At 32.0% G+C, this 20,241-nt stretch overlaps 1 protein-coding gene across 1 annotated transcript in view; it reads left to right on the plus strand.

Moving 5' to 3' along the window:
• Nucleotides 1-20,241, plus strand: part of LOC135143264 (discoidin domain-containing receptor 2-like) — a 200,038-nt gene that overhangs the window by 134,891 nt on the left and 44,906 nt on the right. The window contains exon 4 of the mRNA XM_064075137.1: nt 2,666-2,897. Within this exon, the coding sequence (XP_063931207.1) occupies nt 2,666-2,897 (232 nt within the window). The remainder of the gene's footprint in view (nt 1-2,665; nt 2,898-20,241) is intronic.

Here is a 20,241-nt window from a genome sequence, read left to right on the forward strand (position 1 = left end):
TCTAAAAGTACATTACAACATAATTTAGCACTCAATCTGCATAAATGTAAAATAATTTAACTCTACTTTAAAGTCTGAATCAGAAGTAAAGTTATGTATTGATATTAAAATTAATAATATGATATTAGAACTAATATTCACCATTTTTGCGGGACCATATTTGATCATCATCTGCGTTTCAAAACACAGGTTTCTCCCAAAAAAATGTACGGAATTTATGACTTCTTTATCAAAATTACCAGATTACAAATATCAAACTCAGAAAAACCTTTGTGAAAATTTGATTTTATCAAAAACTGAACTATTCTTTTATAGTATATAATAGTTTATTATTCTAGTCTTAATAAATTAGGTTTCAGAAAAAAATTTTACCAAAAAATCAAAACACTTGCTGTAGATAAGAAATTGTCAACACGTCTCCTCAAAAATAAAAGAACATAAATGGTTGAAACTAGATATTTGGTTCAAGTGTTTATTATCTTTGTTCGTTCTATATTATCGACATCGGTTCCAACTTATATACGTCTCTAGCACATGACTTCCCTGCGGCACTCTTTACATTTACATACAAATTTCAGTTAAATATAAGCCTTCACCTACTCTTCGAAAATTACTTAAATTTTACTTCCTATCAAATAATTGAGTTTGTACCAAAGTTATTGTTATAAATCTATATTCTATATTTTCAAATTATATAGTTACATTTCATTATGTATTAATTTTCTTTTTGTTTTTTTCTTTTTTTTTTTTCTTATAAGAAGGGTAAATTGTAAATAACATAAAATAACTGAAAGCGAAAATATCAAAGTCGAACAAGCATGGAATTTAAAATAAAAAAAATCTTGGATGCATGATTACTTACCGTTCAGCTGAAGAGTGAGTAATTTGCTTACCGTTCACCTCTTGGTTGTTAGCAACCCGTAAACTGAACTTACTGCTATGGAAACCTGTACGGTAAATGATCGAAAAAGCAATGGTCGTACAAAAAATGTTATTAGTTATTTACATTATGAGTGCGGTAGGTGACATTTTACAGGCGAGGTTTTATTTTGAAGCGCAGCGGAGTCCTTTAATAAAACCGAGCCCTGTAAAATGCCCTAACGCACAAATAATGTATTAAATTTTTTGTCCGATCTATTTTTATACTTATACTAATCTTTCAAATTCAAAACCTACAAAATTGTAACTCGGTATCGAGTACGCTGCTTTCAACAATTTTACAGTAGACGTTTCGTTAAAACATGAAACGAAAGAAGAACGTCAAATTATTTTGTTGACATTTCGCTTTTCTAACTAAAATTTTCTTCGATTCTCAAATATTCTGTATCTCATATTATCTTGATTGTAGAACAATTTATTTTTTAAAAGTCTTTTAAACATAAAAAATTTCGAGTTGTTTTACCGCACCGCGATGTGGTAAATCAATGAATGACTGTAAAATCGTAGTTACCGGGTACATCACTCATGAATGAGTTCTTTACAGATCGGGACACCAAAAATAATTTTTACTTCTTTTCAAAACATCTGGATATCAAGGATAAAAATTTAACTTGGATTGATAAATCACAAGTTCACGAGTATGTTATTTTATAGAATTTAAATAATGTTTATTCGGCAACAGTTTATGATGACATCATTAAACCCAAAAATCTTAATAACTAGGGTAAAAACACAGATTCGTAAACTATAAGTACAGGGTTATGTTATTCTATAAAATCTTAAAAACATTTACTATTGTAATTAAAAAAAAAATACATACAAAATTTAACAACAATCGGTCCGGCAGTCCGGAAATTATCTGTCTAATAAAGTTCTTGACAAACGGCAGAAAAAAAGACGGAAACAGGAACCTATGCTTTCGTACTATAGGGGTAATGAAATATTGAAAAAACATGAAAGTAGCAACTAGTCGGATAGACCCTACTACAATACTTCTTTAGCTTACACGCGGGAAGTAAAAATATAGGGATGCGTCATATTTACAATGTACTAAATTAAACTTTCTCCTGCAAGATAAAAATAATAGCTTTTGCAGAATCCATATATTTCTATCCGTTCTGAAGATCTAAGGCCGCGATGTTTTAATTGGGACACTGATTTACAGAGCCATCTTCTATAATTTGTTCACCAAACTGTATTTGTTTGACTGGGCTTCAGTGACTAGGGAAGTTCTATCTAAATAACTTTAAACCAGTTTTATTGATTATAATTTTAACAACACTTGTTGCATTATGCAGGATATCGGTCACATTATATTAATTAAAAACCCACAAAATACGTAATATCAGAATAATAATAATTATATTGCAATGTTAAAGTACATACTGCAGATGACCTAAATTTTTTCTTTAACCGGAAATTAAAATAAATTAAAAATAAAATTTCCCTTTAAACCATTTTTCACAAAAATATATTCGACAATTGAATATACTTATATAATTTAACAAGCCAGTGAATTATTTTTCCCACTGCAATAGCAAATTCCTTCTTGAATTATACATAGCAGTAATTAGGTAACTAGACTGTAATTGTTCCTGCAATTCTGTCTAACTTTACTTGTCACAAGAATTGTCACGCAAGAAGTATTAAAACTTAGAATTTATCTGTTATTTTACCTTTAATTTTTAAAGGGCGTATTCATTGATTTATCATTAATCTTTTTCAGGCTTCGCGTAGAGAAAGCAGGGGGAGGATGGTGTCCAAAACAACAAGTGGAAAGAGGAATTAGAGAATATCTACAAGTAGATTTAGGAGAGGTTTACGTAGTCACAGGAGTACAAACTCAAGGAAGATACGATAGAGGTCGAGGTCAAGAATATGCTGAAGAGTACACAGTCGAGTATTGGAGGCCTGGATTAAGTGAATGGAAGGAATATAAACGATGGGACAATAAACAGGTGACAATCTAAATAAGCACACAAAGTGTGGAAACTTTCCCAATATTATTAATTCACACAAAAGATTTTCATGAACAAAATAACATTGAATTGTTATGCGCCTAAGAATTTACTAGAAACAAATTACTCTTTCCTTATTTATTTGGATAAGAAAAGAAATATAAAATTTTAATGTGTTTTGCTTCGACCAACATCAGTTGGTGTCGTGTTGACATAAAGATAAGCTTTGCGTAGTTCAGATTTTCCGAGCTAAAGTTTATAGCAGTAAAACAAATATTTTATTTTTTACGCTAAGCATTCAAAAGCTTCATTAAAAATTTATCTCAAAAAGCACTCGTTCACTTAAGCAGAGTAAAAATAAGGTTATGCAGTTTTGAATAAATCGATATTTTAATGTACCTATTCCGTGAATGGATTCAACGGGTAACTCAGTTTGCTCCAACCAAACTTGTAAAACTCTGAACACGCAAAGTGTTGGATAATCTAAAAACAAACTTTCATCTAAAACAAAATGTGTACAGCGAAATTCTAAGAAAGAAATATGTAGCTCTTTATTTTATTTAATTAAGGTGATGTACAACGTATCTGGAACAAACTCGATAAAAAATTCAAGAGTGAAATTTCGCGAAACACCAAACAATCGATTTACTTTTCACATTTTAGAAGCGACTTGGAATATTTTTAACTGATCGCGTCAGTCAATATGATGTTATTCCCTTTTTAATCCAAACCCTAATTTCGCATTACATACTTTCTTTAAAACAAGAGAAAAACTAGATAGAATTTTTTTATTTACATTTTTCATGTTATGATATAAGTATGTCCATTTTCTTTAAGAAAAATAAGTAAATAAAATGTGTGGATAATAAAAAACTATAGTTTCAATTAAAAATTAATCATTGACGATATTTTACGTAAAACGTATTTTTATAAATAAACCCAAATAATTTATAACAATACTTTCATTAAGAAAAAGCAATAATCAAAAATTGTCTGCTACTGTCTATTTACTGGCACTTAGCAATTTAAGATTACATTTAACTCGGTAACATTATTTATAACATTTGCATTTATGCTGATTTTTGCCCGGCGCATCCACCATTCGTTCAAATTGAAACTTAATTTTTTTTCAAATGTAAGAAATTTAAAGACTCTTATTTTGCAGTTTTGTTGATCTTTAAATTTTTTATTTAGTTTTTTTCATTTTTAAGGATTTTCCGTATAAAGCAATTTTATTTAAATTATGTGCCAAATGAAAGTAAGTCATCAAAAAGTTATATGCATTTGGACAGCGATATGCTAATTTCTTGCAGGGGAGTCGAGGGTTAGTAGTAGAATTAGGACACGGGATATAATTTAGTGAGTAAAAACATTAAATGCAGGATATTATAAAAAACTTTAATTCGAATTTGAAACGTATGAATTTAAAAAAACCTACGAATGTGGGTTCTTGCTTTAGTTTTATATTAGAGAATATTAGAGAATTTACTACTAATAAATAAACTATTCGCACTAACAACTTTTTAAATTTTCTTTGAAAATTTCCTCGGTCGAATAATTAGCTTTTTACTGCTAATTAAACAACACAATGAGTATATTGAAAATTTTGTCGATAATGATGATACTGATTGATCACTTTTTTCTCTTAATAAACTGTTTACATGGCAGTAAATTTGCGAGCATTATTACAAAAAAATCATGTAATAAAAAAAATAATAAACTCTTGAAAATATCTATTTTTTATGAAAAGTTTCATTTAAAAGACAAACGTTATTTTCTTTTCCATTCAAAATGAAAATGCTATGTGGAGTATACTTAATAGCATTTTTTTCTGATGAAATTCGTTCAGATAATTTCATCGATCATTTGAGAAAAAACCCTCTCTGTTTTACAGCAAAAAGCCTGATAATTAGTTGTACGATTATGTATTATAACAGCGCCATAAATTTTAAAGTTTACTTAATTAAAAAAATACTTACATTTACGCGCCAACTGAATTCATTTTAATTAGGTTAGCCGTTGTAAATCAACCCAAAAATTAAATCTTATTCACCCTGACTGTCTTGAAAATGTAGCGAAATTAATTCCTGCTACAAATGCAGAATCTTTAAGTTTTAGCAACTGTGTTGTTTTAAGATGTATTGTTTGTTTATAGTGCACAAAAATTTAACCGAATTTATAATAAATATAATTAATAATTAATAACGCTTCAGGTTTAAAATTCATGATCACTTTAAATATGCAGATACCTATAACTGTCATAAGGAAACGAAAAACATTAAAAAATAAAGTGGTATTTATTGTACAAAAAGTGTTTTAATGAAAACTATATCGCTTGCATGCCAGCATTAAATGCGTAGCCCGATAAAATTTAATCTATTTATTATCAGACTACAGTTAATAATATTAATATTTAAAATTTCGCATTTATTCTGGTAAACTTTGATGTCAGTAACACTTAAATTAAAACATTCTGCAGCCTGTTTAAAATTACACAGCTTAATGTAGGACTTTTATATCTATCACTTTTGTATGTGTTAATGTAAACAACTACTGTTTCTGTTGTGCATTCTGCAAATAGCTTTATTTTTTCTCTGCATTTATGACGTTTCTTTTTTTTGCATTCTCTCAACCCCTTCCAGGTTGTCCTTAAACGTATTTTACTCATAAATATCAGTTTATCAACCATGTTTTTATACTAAGCTACAACCAGTTATTAAACTACAAAAAAGTTTCAATTAAATATTTTATCAATATCTCGAAATAAATATAACCTATCTCATTTTGTTGATAAATGGTTGATTTGGACAGAATTGCGCTACTTTATAACAGAATAACATCTCGTGCATCTTCTATTTTTAAGACGATGGAGTTAAACAGAGATAAGGCACCAACCTCTAAATTAAGCTCACAATTTTCATAAAGGTTTAATATTTCAAATTAATAAAACTTGGAAACATTTCTACCTGAAAGTTTGTTTTAGTTGAAAGCAAAGATAGTATTCGCAATCTTTGACTGCCGCACACTAATAAAGTGATTTATCCATTAGACCTCGTCGATAATTTCCAAGTAAGTAAGGGCTAGACGAATAATTTCGGGAAAAGTTATGAAGAAAGCATTTTAGAGGAAACAAATGAATTTATTGTTTTTCGAAATTTTCACCGTTACGTATGCACTTTTTCATATGTTCAAACCAATCACTGAAACATTTGTTCCATTCTGAAGTTGGCTATTCAATGGCGTCTTCAGGGCACGAAAAATGAGGCCACGCATTTTATTTTTGATTATGCGAAACGTAAAAAAGTGGTTTGGAGACAAATCAGGACTATGAGCAGGATGACTCAGTAATTCGATGCCTTTATTCTGTAAATAGTCGACTCTTACACGAGCTATATGCGGCGTAACGTTATCATGATGCAGAATGAATGCACGTTTGCTGTTGTTTTTACGCCACTCATCAATGACTTCGGGCAAGAAAATTGTTGTACTCCAGTCCGCATTTACTGTACGAGGATCTTCCAAAGCAATTGTGACAACATGACCAGATTTGGCTATGAAACATGCAACCATTTATTTAGAAGTGCTTCGTGATCAAACAACTTTCGTTGGCAAAAGTTCATTTTAAAATACCCATACTGTGGATTGTTGCTTTGTTTCCGGTTCGTAAGAATCATCACCTAAAATGATATCTTACACATGCTTAGAAGATCCCTGATTGAATTTTTTCACCATTGTTTTGCACCATTTGACACGGGCTTCTTTTTAATCAGTGAACAAATTATGGGGTATCCATATAGAAAAAACCGCCAAGTGCGTATGCAAAATGGAACGCATCAGGTCTGAGAAATGTGCAAAGCTGCAATTGGAATCTCATCATGTGTTACATGCCGGTCTTCTTGGATCAGTTGCCTTACAGCATTAATATTTTCTGCAACAACAGATGTTGTAGGACGACCTTTTCTTGGTTCATCTTGAAGTGACGTACGACCAAATTAGAACTCTTGAAACCAGCGATATATCGTTGTCTTGGATTGGGCTTCATCATCAAATGCAGAAATGAAACGTTCCATGCACTGTTTTTGAGTCAAACCACAACGAAAATCATAATCAATCAGAGCGCGAATGTTAGTAACTATCTACCTTAAATATAAAAAACACTCAACGAAAAAGAAAGAAAACAAAAACAAAAAAAAATGAAATATCGATTTTCGAAAATTGTAATAATATTTTTTTTATTAACACTATACAATAAGACTCAATTTTATTCATACCATAACAAAGCGTGTACTTTTATTTATCTTTCTACAAAATATTGTGACACAGCTTTTAATAGTAACCCTATTGCAATTTTTTGTGAACAGTTAAAGGCTAAAATATAAAAAAAATGGAATAACATGGCAACGTCGCGATGAAATTTCAGAAATAATTTGTGGTTGTGAAGCCTAAAATGAGGTCCTTTACAATATGGAAAAACTTATGTTATATTTGAAAAAAATAAATTCTTAAAAAAATAGCCGTAAAACTTTCATCTTGAACTTTTTTTTTCTATTTCTTTAATGAGATATCAAGAAGCACGCGTTCAAATAAAAATACCGTCAAGTTGGTTTTGGAAATATGAACGTGAGGCGCAGTTTGATTACATTATTTTAACTATCAAGAACTTATTTCATTAGTGTCGTTGCATTTAACACACAATGGTTTTCACTTCCGGACAGAGGATTTTCATAATAGAATTTTATTTTCGCAATGGGCGAAAAATTGAAGGGTAGTGGTAGTACTTTTTAGCCGACTGCTGGGACGAATTTCAAAATGAGTTTCCCGGCGTTGTTGATTACAACACCTTTAGATGTTCGCTACATCGTTCTTTGAAACTGTTTCGGGAAACCGGCAGAAACGCGAAAAGAAGGAAGTGGTCGGCCAAAAAAGCGTACTCATGAATTAGTTCAAAATGCGCAAGAAATAATGAACTTCTTGTACGTGCTCTGGCTCAACAGACAGGAGTGTCGATTGGAACAAACCAAACTCTTCTAAGAAAAGATTTACATTTATTTCCTTATCGCATAACTGCCGTCCAAAAACTTCTTGAAACTGATTATCCACGTTGAGTAGAGATCTGTGAGTGGTTATTGACTAATTTTGATGGTGATCTATTCAATAAAACCTTCTTCAGCGATGAGGCTTGGTTTCACCTCAGCGGGTACGTTAATACGCAGAATATGCGAATGTGGTGTGCTGAAAAACCAGAAGATTTTTATGTTGAAGCCCCTCACCATCCGCAGAAAGTGGGTGTGTGGTGTGCTGTTAGCAGGAGGAGAATTGTTGGTCCGATTTTTTTTCATGGGACGTTGACTGGGCAAAGATATCGGGAAGAAGTTCTTACCCCATTTATTCATGCGCTTAACGAAGATGAACTGGACTTTTTGGATATTTTCAGCAGGATGCAGCTAGAATCCATACAGCGGCTGAAACAATGAATATGCTGCAACCCATATTTCAAGATCGGTTAATTAGCCTAGGTACTGAGCAGGAATTCCCTCCAAGATCCTGTCATATACTCCGTGCGACTTCTTTCTATGGCTTTTCATCAAAAATTCAATTTTTCAGGTCCCAATGAATGATATCGATCACCTTCAAGCACGAATTATAGAGAAAGTCAACGAAATCAATAACAATACCGTTATGTTACAAAATGTTTTAAATTCTGTTAATAGAAGATGTCGAAATTGTCACGAGCAAAACGGTGGTCACTTCTAACATCTTTTATAGAAGTTATTGTTATGAAAAATAAACGTTCTTTTCGCACTAAAACTGCACTGTGTAATGGCATTGTTTTAATGACATTTAACGGTGATATAAATAGCATTTAACATAACTTAACATTCACTAAACTCTACGTTCACATTTCCAAAGCCAGCTTGACGTCGTTTTTATTTGAACTAGAGATGTACCGACTATAGTCGGCCGACTGTTCCGCTTTGCTAAAACCGGTTTATAAATGCAACAGACGGTGTGTTTTTTTTTTCTATTTCTCTGACTACCTTAAAAACTTGTTTTATTTTAATAAAAGGAATAACGAAAGTTTCTTTGTTTTCCAAAAAATGTGTTAAATTTGTTTGGATAATTTTAACATTTAATTTTTTGTAGTAACTCAGTACAAAAATAAAGAATAACACAATTTAGGGCAGTTTATACAATACTTTAACCAGTTTTAACCACTTTTTTGGAAAATTTTTGGAAATTTTGAATTCGCTTTGCGTGTTTATTGGACCAGATATCGTGACGGCGATTTCAGAATCGTAACTAGCGGAAGATTATCTACACTTTGACACCAATTTTCGGTCGATTAAACCAATTTTAACCGGTTTTAACAAAGCCGACTTATAGTCGGTACATCTCTAATTTGAACGCTTGTTATATTCTCTGAGAAAAAAAAACAAAAGTCTGGATAATCAAACCACAAGTAAAAGAAGAGTCATACAATATGTTTCAAGTAAAATATACATAATAATATTTTTAAATGACGTCATAAAATTTTTGGAGGAAATAAGTAGATCACTCAGCTGAAAATACTTACCTTTAATACTTTTGTGTAATCGATTTGTTGATTTCGCAAATTCTTCATTAAAAATTTTACGATAATCAAACAAAGACTATAAATAGAAGGGGTACATCGAACAGAAATAATGATAAAATAATAGACAATTTGGACAAATTGTTCCCAATTTCACAATCATTTCCGGAATTCTGTTCAGCACACTCATCAAATGGTGTTGCTTTAGAAATCGTATTGATTTTCTTTTCTATAGGGTTATTTGATGACGATGAAGCTACCAGTAAACTATCATAGCGTCTAGAGTGTTCTTCTCAACCCGAAATTAATTGGGCAATCTTGATTTTTGATGTGATCGAGTCTTCCAAGTACCCTTCGACGACAGAAGTCTTTTTCCAGTCTTTGTGTCTTTTTTCTCTTCATGCGATATCATCTCCATTATAGACTAGTAACGCAGCAGAAGTCCTGTGGAAAATGTGGCCAGTAAACTTGTTTGCGCAGGGAAGTTGAAAATACTGCGTAATTGTGTTCAACGACGATAGCCTACTTGTTGTGGTCGTAAAAGAGCATATTTTCTACACAACTCCAAACCTGAAATTTTTTCGTCATTAATCACTGTGAACACACGCCCTTTGTCTTCTAAATCATTTATTGGCATATTTGCGAGTCCTCCCTTCAACAACTTAAAAAATTTCCAAATAAAGGAATAACCTATAATTTAAAAACATGGCTAATGTAGAAAGCAAAAATTGGTCTAAAGTGTTTAGACAGTACTTCCCTCGCTGCCGGAAACGTGACGACTGCATGCCTATTATGTTTTTTTTCGCAGTAGATTTTAGAGCATTCGGTTTTGTAGTTCCTGAGTAAATCACTAAAATAAATTTACGCATTCATTAATTTTTTTGAGTCACCTTGTATATGCAAATCCAAAAAATATGAATGTAATGGTAAATCACAAGTACAGACTCATCATATTTTGTACATTTTAGATAGGATTTATTCGGCAAACTTTTGAGCTGACTTCATCAATTTTTTGGAGGGAGTAAGTAAATATATTGTGATTAAAATTTTATCACGCCTATCATAACTGTAAACCATCTGGAAAATTTCAAAGCATTCGGTTTTGTAGATTCCAAATTAAATGTCGAAATGTTGTTTCCTACTTTTGATTTTTTTCCAAAAATCTGGACGTTTCGGGTAAAATTTCAATTCGGAGTCATAAACTACATGTGTAAGACATGTGTTATTTGATAGGAAATACAATTTAAAACCCAATTACTATGTACAATTTTGAAATGGCGTCATGACATTAGTGGTGGGGATGATTAGACAAATTTTGGTTTTACCATCTACATAATACACCTAATATAAATACAAAATTTGACAACAATCGACCCAGTACCTTCGAAGATTATCTGTCTAATAAAAATCCGGGACGGCAGACGACGGACAGACGGACAGACGGACGGACAGACAGACGGAAACGGGAGACCTATTTGTTCGTCGTCTAGGAGATTGGTCGAGAAAATTCAAAAGTAGAGAGTCGGCCGACGGATGCGATTACCATACTTCCTTTGCTTACGCTCGGGAAGTAAAAATGTAATTTTCTTAGTTAATCATTAAGTTCATCTCATTAAGAACTTTAAACTGAAGCACGTTTTTCCTAGATAATAGCATTGCTTTCTTAGGCTGGTGACCAACACTATTAATTTTCAGAAAGGTGATCAATTTTCCGTATGAACTAATGTGTATTTGACTTTTTTTTTACTAATTAAAAAGATCTTTTTGATCATGGAATATTGAATTACATGGAACTGGATTGATATGTTTTAGTCCGAAAAGAACGTAGCTCAAGCTGTGCAATAACATAACTACCTCTTCGCTCAAAGACGCCAGCATCACTGTCTCGTTACCTAATTAAAGTTGCCTGCTTTTCTCTCTTTCAGATTTCAAACAACTGATACTCGATTTTTCTCTTTCTGAGGCAGGAGTTTATTTATAGCTTCGTCAGCCACCGCTAATATTTTTCCAGAAACTTCTTCCGAATGATTTTCCATTTTTATTTTAAAAATTAGAAATTAATTCTGATATGACTACTCATATTTACACTGTTGTTAACGTGATAATATTTTTTAAATTCTATTCTAAATCAAATACCTACGTACCAGTGCAACAACTTTCATTTTTTTGTCAAGGTTGTCAAAAATAGAATAATTATTTTTTGGCGATTTTTAAATTCATTGCGTTGTGTATCAAAACGTTGTACGCAACTCTATCCCTTGGATGATTAAAGCCACTCGTTCGTCGAACCTCAAACTCATTTTTGTACCGTACATTTAGTCACCTGAAGTCAAATCAACCCGACGCGAGGTTCAGTTGTATTGTATAACTAAACTGACGATTTGCCATATTGTCTATAAGCTATACTCAAAAGTGTCGCTTATACATCAAGTAAATGTTCAAATCCCCATTATGTGTCACTTGTATCATTCTGATTTGACATTTAAATGTAGCGACTAAAGCTTCAAAATTTTGACAAATCAAGTGTAAACTATTAGTACGAATCCACCTTGTCGCTGAGTTTTGTCTGCGACGTTAATTATTTGAACATATCTGGTCTATGGAACACTTGTTGATTTAAAGTTCCTCTCTGAGACAAACAACTACGTTTTCCGAAGGCCCACACTTCTTACTGTATGTTGTTTGTTCCAAATTTCACTCACACGTTTATACAACCTAAAAATAACCTGTGGTATTTTATGTATTCATAACGCATCGCAAACATGTTCCCTGAAAAGTCCAACATTTATTCGATTAATACACCAAAACTAAAATAACAGTCCAATTTACACAAATTGCTCTAATGGTGTAACTTTTTATTAATAATTTGACGTTTATCGTCTGTTGCTTCTTACTACTAGAGGACAAAATTCCAATAAGACCGACAAATATTTTTCTCTTTTTCACCGAGGGAGAATGGAATAGTAAAACCTAACTTTCCAAAACGCATAATCGGTTGCACAATACTTGTGGTGACTAATTCTTGTAGAAACCGAAATGTAACAGTTAGAGCTTATTACAAAGGTCATATTACAATTAGCTGCCCCGGCTACATGGTTTTTAATATATGCAATTATAATTTTTCTGTGTTTAAAGAAAACATCGTTGTTGAATGTAATTGATTTTTTTTTCTTTTTTTATTTCATAAAAAAAATACTACAGGTGTATATTATAAATTTGTAACTTTGTATGCATACTAAATTCAATACGCAAAGTTACTTGCGTTCTAGTTATACTTACTTCCTTTACAAATTATACCCAATTAATATTATGGATATCCCTAAAAGCAATGCAATTGTACCCACGCAACCTACATATTTTTATCTTGATTGTTTGTATCAAACGGTGACTTCCACAAATCGCCAACTATCAAAGCAGCACGCAAGCGAATATTCTGATCGTTACGAGTCAATTTCGACTCAGTTTGCGGAAACATCCGTGATCAGCCGTCCCATCAGTGACCGTCGCTCGGGTCAATGCGTCTGGATATCAGCACAAAAACGATTCTCCTCTTTCAAAACGAGATATTCATGACCCCGATACACAACTTTGTCGTTTTATCTCGGTATCGTCATGCTGCTATTTAGATCCAAGATATAACCAAATCGCTGCCGTTATTAGTGTTTTATTTACAGTAACGGAGATATTTATTCCTCTACGTCTTCCAGCGTCTTGCTGCATTTTTTTTTTGCTAGTTCTATTCGCTAGTCTGTAAATGGCAAATATTCTCCATTAAAATCTGCTGTGTAATTTTCAAACTATGTGTTGAAGTAAATAGTTCTTCTGAATGTATGTGTGAGTTTATAATTGAAAATAATAAACTGTTTGAGCCAAGCAGATGTATACAGAAGTAATTTAGTAGATGTTAGTAATTGAAATCCTGGCTTTCACGACATCTATGTTGAGTAACTCTTTGTTGCTAATAGTCGCCATTTATTGACATTTTAATTAATACTCCTACATTAACTAACACATTCATAGCATTAAAGTCAGAGAGAAATTTACTGCACCACCTGAAACGAGATTGCACGATATTTGCAGTAGTTTTTAGAATCAACTAAGCACTTCCTAATTGGAATCTGTATTTCACATGTAAGTCATTTAAATATAGTGTCATCTTTAGTTAAAATAAAACACCCATTGTCATTTGAATTCAACAATTTTTTTTTAATTAACAAAAAAAAACAATTCAGAAGATGTACTCGAGAAAACAGACAAAATAAAACAACAAAGGTTTTATTAACTCATTTGAAGACAAGAAAAAAATGGGACATAATTGATTCCTAAAGCTTTATCGTCCAATGAAAAACAAGTTTTCAAAGTTGAGTGAAATTTTAATTTAAGCGCGACTAAAAGCAAAATACGTTTCACTCGAGAGTTGTTTAAATAACTCTGCGGAAACAAAAAAATTCCAGAATTAATTCAAAAACCAAACGCTGCCTCAGATCTACGAAATTTATTTCAGTAACTATAATCTTGGTATAAAACAGTGATCTGATAACGATGTCTAAAAACTAAAGACCTATTAGTCTTACGTATCCAACGGTTAAAATAATGGAATCCTTTATCGTGGTGACGAGTTAGTTTTTTTTAATCGTGATTTCTAAGGTAAAAACTCAATACGGACCCAGTAGCTTTAAATTATCGGTCGCACACTAATCGACACACACGACAGATAGACACACAATCAGACGAAAAGGCGAAACCTACTTGCTCGTACTTTAAGGTCATAAAACGTTGAGAAAACCTGAAAGCAGTGATTCGCCGGATGGAACCTATTACAATACTTCCTTAGCTTACACTCAGGGAATAAAAATCAGAGGGCATTAAATTTGGCGGATGAGCCGATGATTCAAACGCTCTCACTTCCACACCAAAATATGGAGGTACCTCATCTGAAACCAAATTCCTTGCTTGGGCATATCACCATTTTCGTGGTTTGACACTGTTTGGGAACACAGTCAGAACCTAAGAAATCTAAATGGCGCAAAGTTGTTAACGTTTCTTTCAAAAGTAGGATCCTATCAGATTATAACCTAAGACTCCTGTCCACAGTTTATTTTATTGAGATCGACAATTATGGCGATTTACTAGTACGTTTAAAAGAGTGGTCAGTGGTGGCTTCATCCCAAAAGAGAATATTAATTAAAAAATTGAATCTTCCATTCCAACGTAACATCAACTCTAAACAAAACTCTAAGTACCCGTCGGGATTGACTTAATTTAACTCATAAATTAAGTAAACTTTGTCCAGATAGTAAGTCTCGTGCAGGACCATGTTCCGAAAATTTTCTTACTGTTCTACTTACTACGATTGGCGGTCTATCAAGATAATGTTGATTAAATAATGCACATGACTTATTGCTCTGGATACAGACATCTTTAAAATTTCGATTCTCTCGCCTTCGCTTAAATGCAACATGATTCTGATAAGTGACAAGGACTCTTTTGTCAAATTTAACACTCTAAATAGCAATTTGCAGGTCTTGGATTCCAAGAAACTTTTACTTCCCGAGTGTAAGCTAAGAAAATATAGTAATCGAGTCCATCGAGTGAATAACCACTGTCATATTTTCTCAACGTGTCATGACCTCTAGAAAAAATTGTTCTCCCGTTTCCGTCTGTCTGTCTGTCTGGTGTCTGCATCCATTTATATTTGACACGAAAGCTCCGCAACTACCGGAGCGATTGTTGTGAAATTTTGTATGTATATTAGGAATATCATGTAGATAGTTAAACGCTAACTAAAATTTTTGGCTAACAATCACCAATAGGATGACATGGTCTCCAAAATCTATAATAGTAAGTTTTCTGTAAATTTTATAAAATAAGATACTCCTGCACTTGTGGTGTATGAAACCGTATCGAATTTTCACCCTAGACATCAGATTTTTGGAAAAAAAAGTCAAAACTGTATAACAATGTTTTGTAATTTAACCTTGAAACTGCAAAACCAAATGCTCTGAAATCTTGTGAATATTTTAGGTTATCGTAACTAGGGTAAATCGTTAAGCAAAATTTATTCATTTATTCCGCCCCAAAAAAATTGGTGGTGTTATCTCAAAATTCTGCCGAATAAATCCTCTCTGCAATATGCAAAATTTTATGATTATATACTTGTGGTTTATCAACGCACTCATAGATTCTAGAACAATGTTGATGACGTCATCAAAAAATTGTGTAAATTAAAAACTCCTTTGAAACATACGCGTAGCACGCTTCTTTACATTTACTTTAAGATTATATACATATCTTTATTTCATTTCATTTATATGGGTCCTCATAAAAAATAAAATTCCCAACATCAAATTTTATAATTTTTAGAAAATGCTGGGTATGTTTCATTGTACTTTAGGTGCGAGGGAAGTTCTGTCCAAACAACATTCGACCAACTGTTTATGTTGTTGCTAGATAGATAATCTTTTTGTTTGACAGATGAAAACAATATTTTTGATACCATGGCTTCCCTGATCTGTTTCCAATGAAATTTGACTCTTGTTTTTTCTATGTAACAGGATTTGTCCCAAAAACAGTTATGCAAGGTACCAACTTTTCTCTACTACCCTTTAACTAATAAAAACATTTATAGAAATCTAAATGAAAAAGTTGGATTTAAAAAAATCGTAACCACGTCACTGTGTAAAAACTGCTGGTTACAAAAATTAATTTTCACGTCAAAAAATGTTATTTTAAAAAATATTTTTTATTAGTTATTCAGACAGAATTTCACTCGCTCCTGAAGCATAATCAATTATATAAGTATATAAATAAGTAGAGTGTAATACTAATCACAACAGCACTGTATAATTACACCTGCAAGAAAATGAGACCGTTTTTGATTTATTTTAGATCAAAATGTTTGTAAAGAGAACAGCAGCTCTTTAACATAAATATTATGATGGAACTTTGATGCTGCACACTGTTAGATATCAAATGCACAAAAATATGCTTCATTAACATTTCAGTATTCTTAATAATTAACATAGACATAGAAGAAATTATCTAAATAGGTTTGTGAATCGTCAAAAACAAGATAATCTGTTTCCCTCTCTAATAAATAGGAGTAATAATTATTGTGTTTTACCTAATTATAGGTCATTTTAATGAACTAAAAACAGTCGTATTAATATAAAATAACGTTAAAATAAGTCGTTATTTCACCCATTGATAAATTCTCGATATTCACTTAATAATATCGATTGCTCTTATTTTTAGTTTATTCTGATAAAAATACTCTATAATAAATATGATAGAAATATAATTACAGGTTAAATTTCTAAATAAAACTTGCTACAATTTAATACGTTAATGTTATATAAGTAAATCTCAGCAAGGAACTCCCTAGTGTAACTAAAATTTCAATTTTAAAGCCATCTAATTGTAAAAAACAATAATTTACTTTTTAAATATCGAGTGTAACTAAAGATACTTATCTATTCACAGCATGAACAACAATGATAAACGTGCTGCCTTTATTTTAATTTAAAACTCAAATAGAAGGTTTCCACCGCACACAAAGCAACCTCAGATATTTCTAGATCTTTAATCTCATCAGATTGTCTGTCAGCAAATACAATACTCTGAGATGATATCGTTTAAGTCCGGCTCTTATTCTGGTTGTGCTGTACAAAATCGTTTCCTAACTTAAGTTATATTTTTTGTATTTCAACCAACCGTGGCTGAAATGCCAAGAAACGAATTGTTCTTTGAAAAGCAGCTTGACATCAATTTGTGTCTGTCGTGATAAGTGTACAAAGAAAATGAAACACAAAGCAATTACGTACGTTTAAGTAAATAGCAAAAAAATACGAAAAATAATGCAAGAGAGGTATGACGAAGGATAAGTTAATGCGCCCTGTATTTATGTACTTCTTTATTGTTATGGACTCTTAATTTCTACGAAATCTGAAAAAATATTTGCCAGTAAATTGTCGGTGTTTACGTAAGCAAAATTACATTTAATGCGATATTAAAATTTAATTAATAAGTTTGCAATAACAGTGAAGTACACGCGGTTACAAAAGTTTCGGAGAAGAAATTCGGCGTAAATAACGTCAAGAGTATGTTTTAATTAGACTAGGTATTTTGATACACTTTGTCCAAATTTCAAAGTAATAATAATAATCAGAGAGTGGACTCGTCCGGGTAATCTTCAAGTCCTCCACATACTTATATTATACTAGCTTTTTCCCCGCGGCTTCGCTCGCGTAGACGATTCGTTGTGTTGAAGAGCATTAATACAAAATTTCAAGTAAAAATCGCCATAAAAATATTTTTCCTCATACAAACTTTGTCACCCCCTTTCATCTTCTTAGGGGCGGAATCATGAAAAAAATCTATATATAGAAAAGGCAATGTCCCGACTGACCTATCAACGCCCAGCCAAAACTACAAATGCTTTCTCGAAATTCATCCCCTAAGAGGGTGAAACGGGGTGATAAAATTTGTCTGGGACCAGTGTGCCTACTGTAAATTTACATTGTTACGTGAAACATGGTACTGATTCTCTTCAATGCAAATAATGAAACACATATTTAAGCATTTTCCGATATTCAAGCCCAAGGGGGCAAAAAGGGGTGTGTATTGGCAAAAATATTTTTATGGTAATGTTTATTTAAAACCTGGTATTAATGCTCTTCAACACAAATAACGAAACACATATTTAAGCATTTTCGGAGATTCGACAGCTAAGGAGGTGAAAAGTGGTGTCTAAATTTGGGCGGCTAAGTTTGTATAGGAACAATATTTCTACTATAAATTGAAATTTTTACGTGAAACTTGGTATTAATGTTCTTCAACACAAATAATGAAACCCGTATTTAAGCATTTTTAATACCAAGTTCCACGTAAAAATGTAAATTTACAATAGAAATATTTTTCGCATACAAACTTAGCCACCCCTTTTCACCCTCTTAGGGGCTCTCGAATCTCGGAAAATGCTTAAATACGTGTTTTATTAATTGTGTTTAAAACCATTAATACCAAGTCTCACGCGAAAATTTAAATTTACAATAGAAATATTTTTCCCACACAAAGTTAGCCAGTACTTTTCATCCCCTTAGGGGTTGAATCTCGGAGAATGCTTAAATACGTATTTTATTATTTGTGTTGGAGACAGTTAATAGCAAGTTTCACGTAAAAATTTAAATTTACAATAGAAATATTCCCACACAAATCTAGCCACCACATTTCACCCCCTTAGGGGTTGAATCTGGAAAAATGCTTAAATACGTGTTTTATTATTTGTGCTGAAGAGCGTTAATACCAAGTTTTAAGTAAACATCACCATAAAAATATTTTTCTCATACAAACTTATCCATACCCTTTTTTACCCGCTTAGAGGTTGAATCTCGGAAAATGTTTAAATACGTGTTTCATTATTTATGTCGAAGAGCATTAATACGAAGTTTCATGTAAAAATTTCAATTTATAGTAGAAATATGGTTCCTATGCAAACTTAGGCGCCCAAACTTACGCACCACTTTTCACCCTCTTAGGGGTCTAATCTCCGAAAATGCTTAAATACGTATTTCCTTATTTGTATTGAAGAGAATTAAATTGTACCAGGTTTCACGTAACGATGTCAATTTTACAGTAGACATATTGGTCCTATACAAATTTTATCATCCCTTTTCACCCCCTTAGGGGATGAATTTCGAGAAATCCCTTCTTAAACGATGCCTTCAGTATAAAATGAACATTCTCTCCAAATTTCAAATTTCTAGCATTAGCGGTTTGGGCTGGGCGGGAAATTGCCTTTTATATATATTTTTAAGTCAAAATTTTGCCGAATAAATCTTATCTTAAATGCACATAATATGGTAAGTCTATACTACTTTACCGTTGCAGTAATATTTGTTGGATTTGCTGAAAAACGGTGACTCAAAGCAATTAATATATGACTTAATTTCTTTTTTTCAATAAATCAGGAATTGCAAAACCGAATACTTGAAATCTTGCAGACGTTTTATAGTTATTGTAAGCATGGTACATTGTTAATCAAAATATATTGACTAACATACGTAAATTACGTATTGTATTATTAGAATAAATAAGGCACAGCGACCTTGATAGTTTTAAAAGACTAACCAAAATGCAGCTTCTGGAAAAAACGTTTTACAACACACACAAATTTTGTGATTTTTATAAGAAACCTAGTTGTTTCTTTTAGGTAATTAATATATTTTTGAGAAGTGTAAAATTTCTTTTGTAAATTTACAAGATGTTAAAATTTATTATTGTTACTAAAATTAAAGTCGCAGACCAAACTTAACAAAGTGGAATCGCAACATTAGTCTACACTTGACAGAATGACACAAGTTGAACATTCATGTGACGTATAAGTGATATCATTGGGTTAACCTAAACTTTTACCACATTGAATTGTTACTAAACTCGTGTCTGTGTGTAGCTTATACATATATACAAATCTCGTGACAATCAAGCAAATAACATTTCTTTGCCGCTAAGTTTTGTCTGCGACTTTAATCAGAGCAGTTTCAGATTGTTACAGTAATAACAATAATTTGTATAAATTTCATGCAAAATTTTAAGGTGACCTCATCAAGGTTTTTAATGGAACAGATGAATTACGAACAGCGATTTACGATGTTCACGGTAACCTCAACGTTTGAAAAATATTTCATGGTTTTGTAGTTTTCAAATTAAATTTTTATTATTTTGTGCCGATTTTGATTTCTTCCACATCACAGATCAAACATTTTACACACGTTA

This window comes from Zophobas morio, unplaced genomic scaffold (assembly GCF_036711695.1).
Source record: "Zophobas morio isolate AGI-343-1 ecotype UQ-CSIRO unplaced genomic scaffold, CSIRO_AGI_Zmor_V1 ptg000058l, whole genome shotgun sequence".
NCBI lineage: Eukaryota > Metazoa > Arthropoda > Insecta > Coleoptera > Tenebrionidae > Zophobas > Zophobas morio.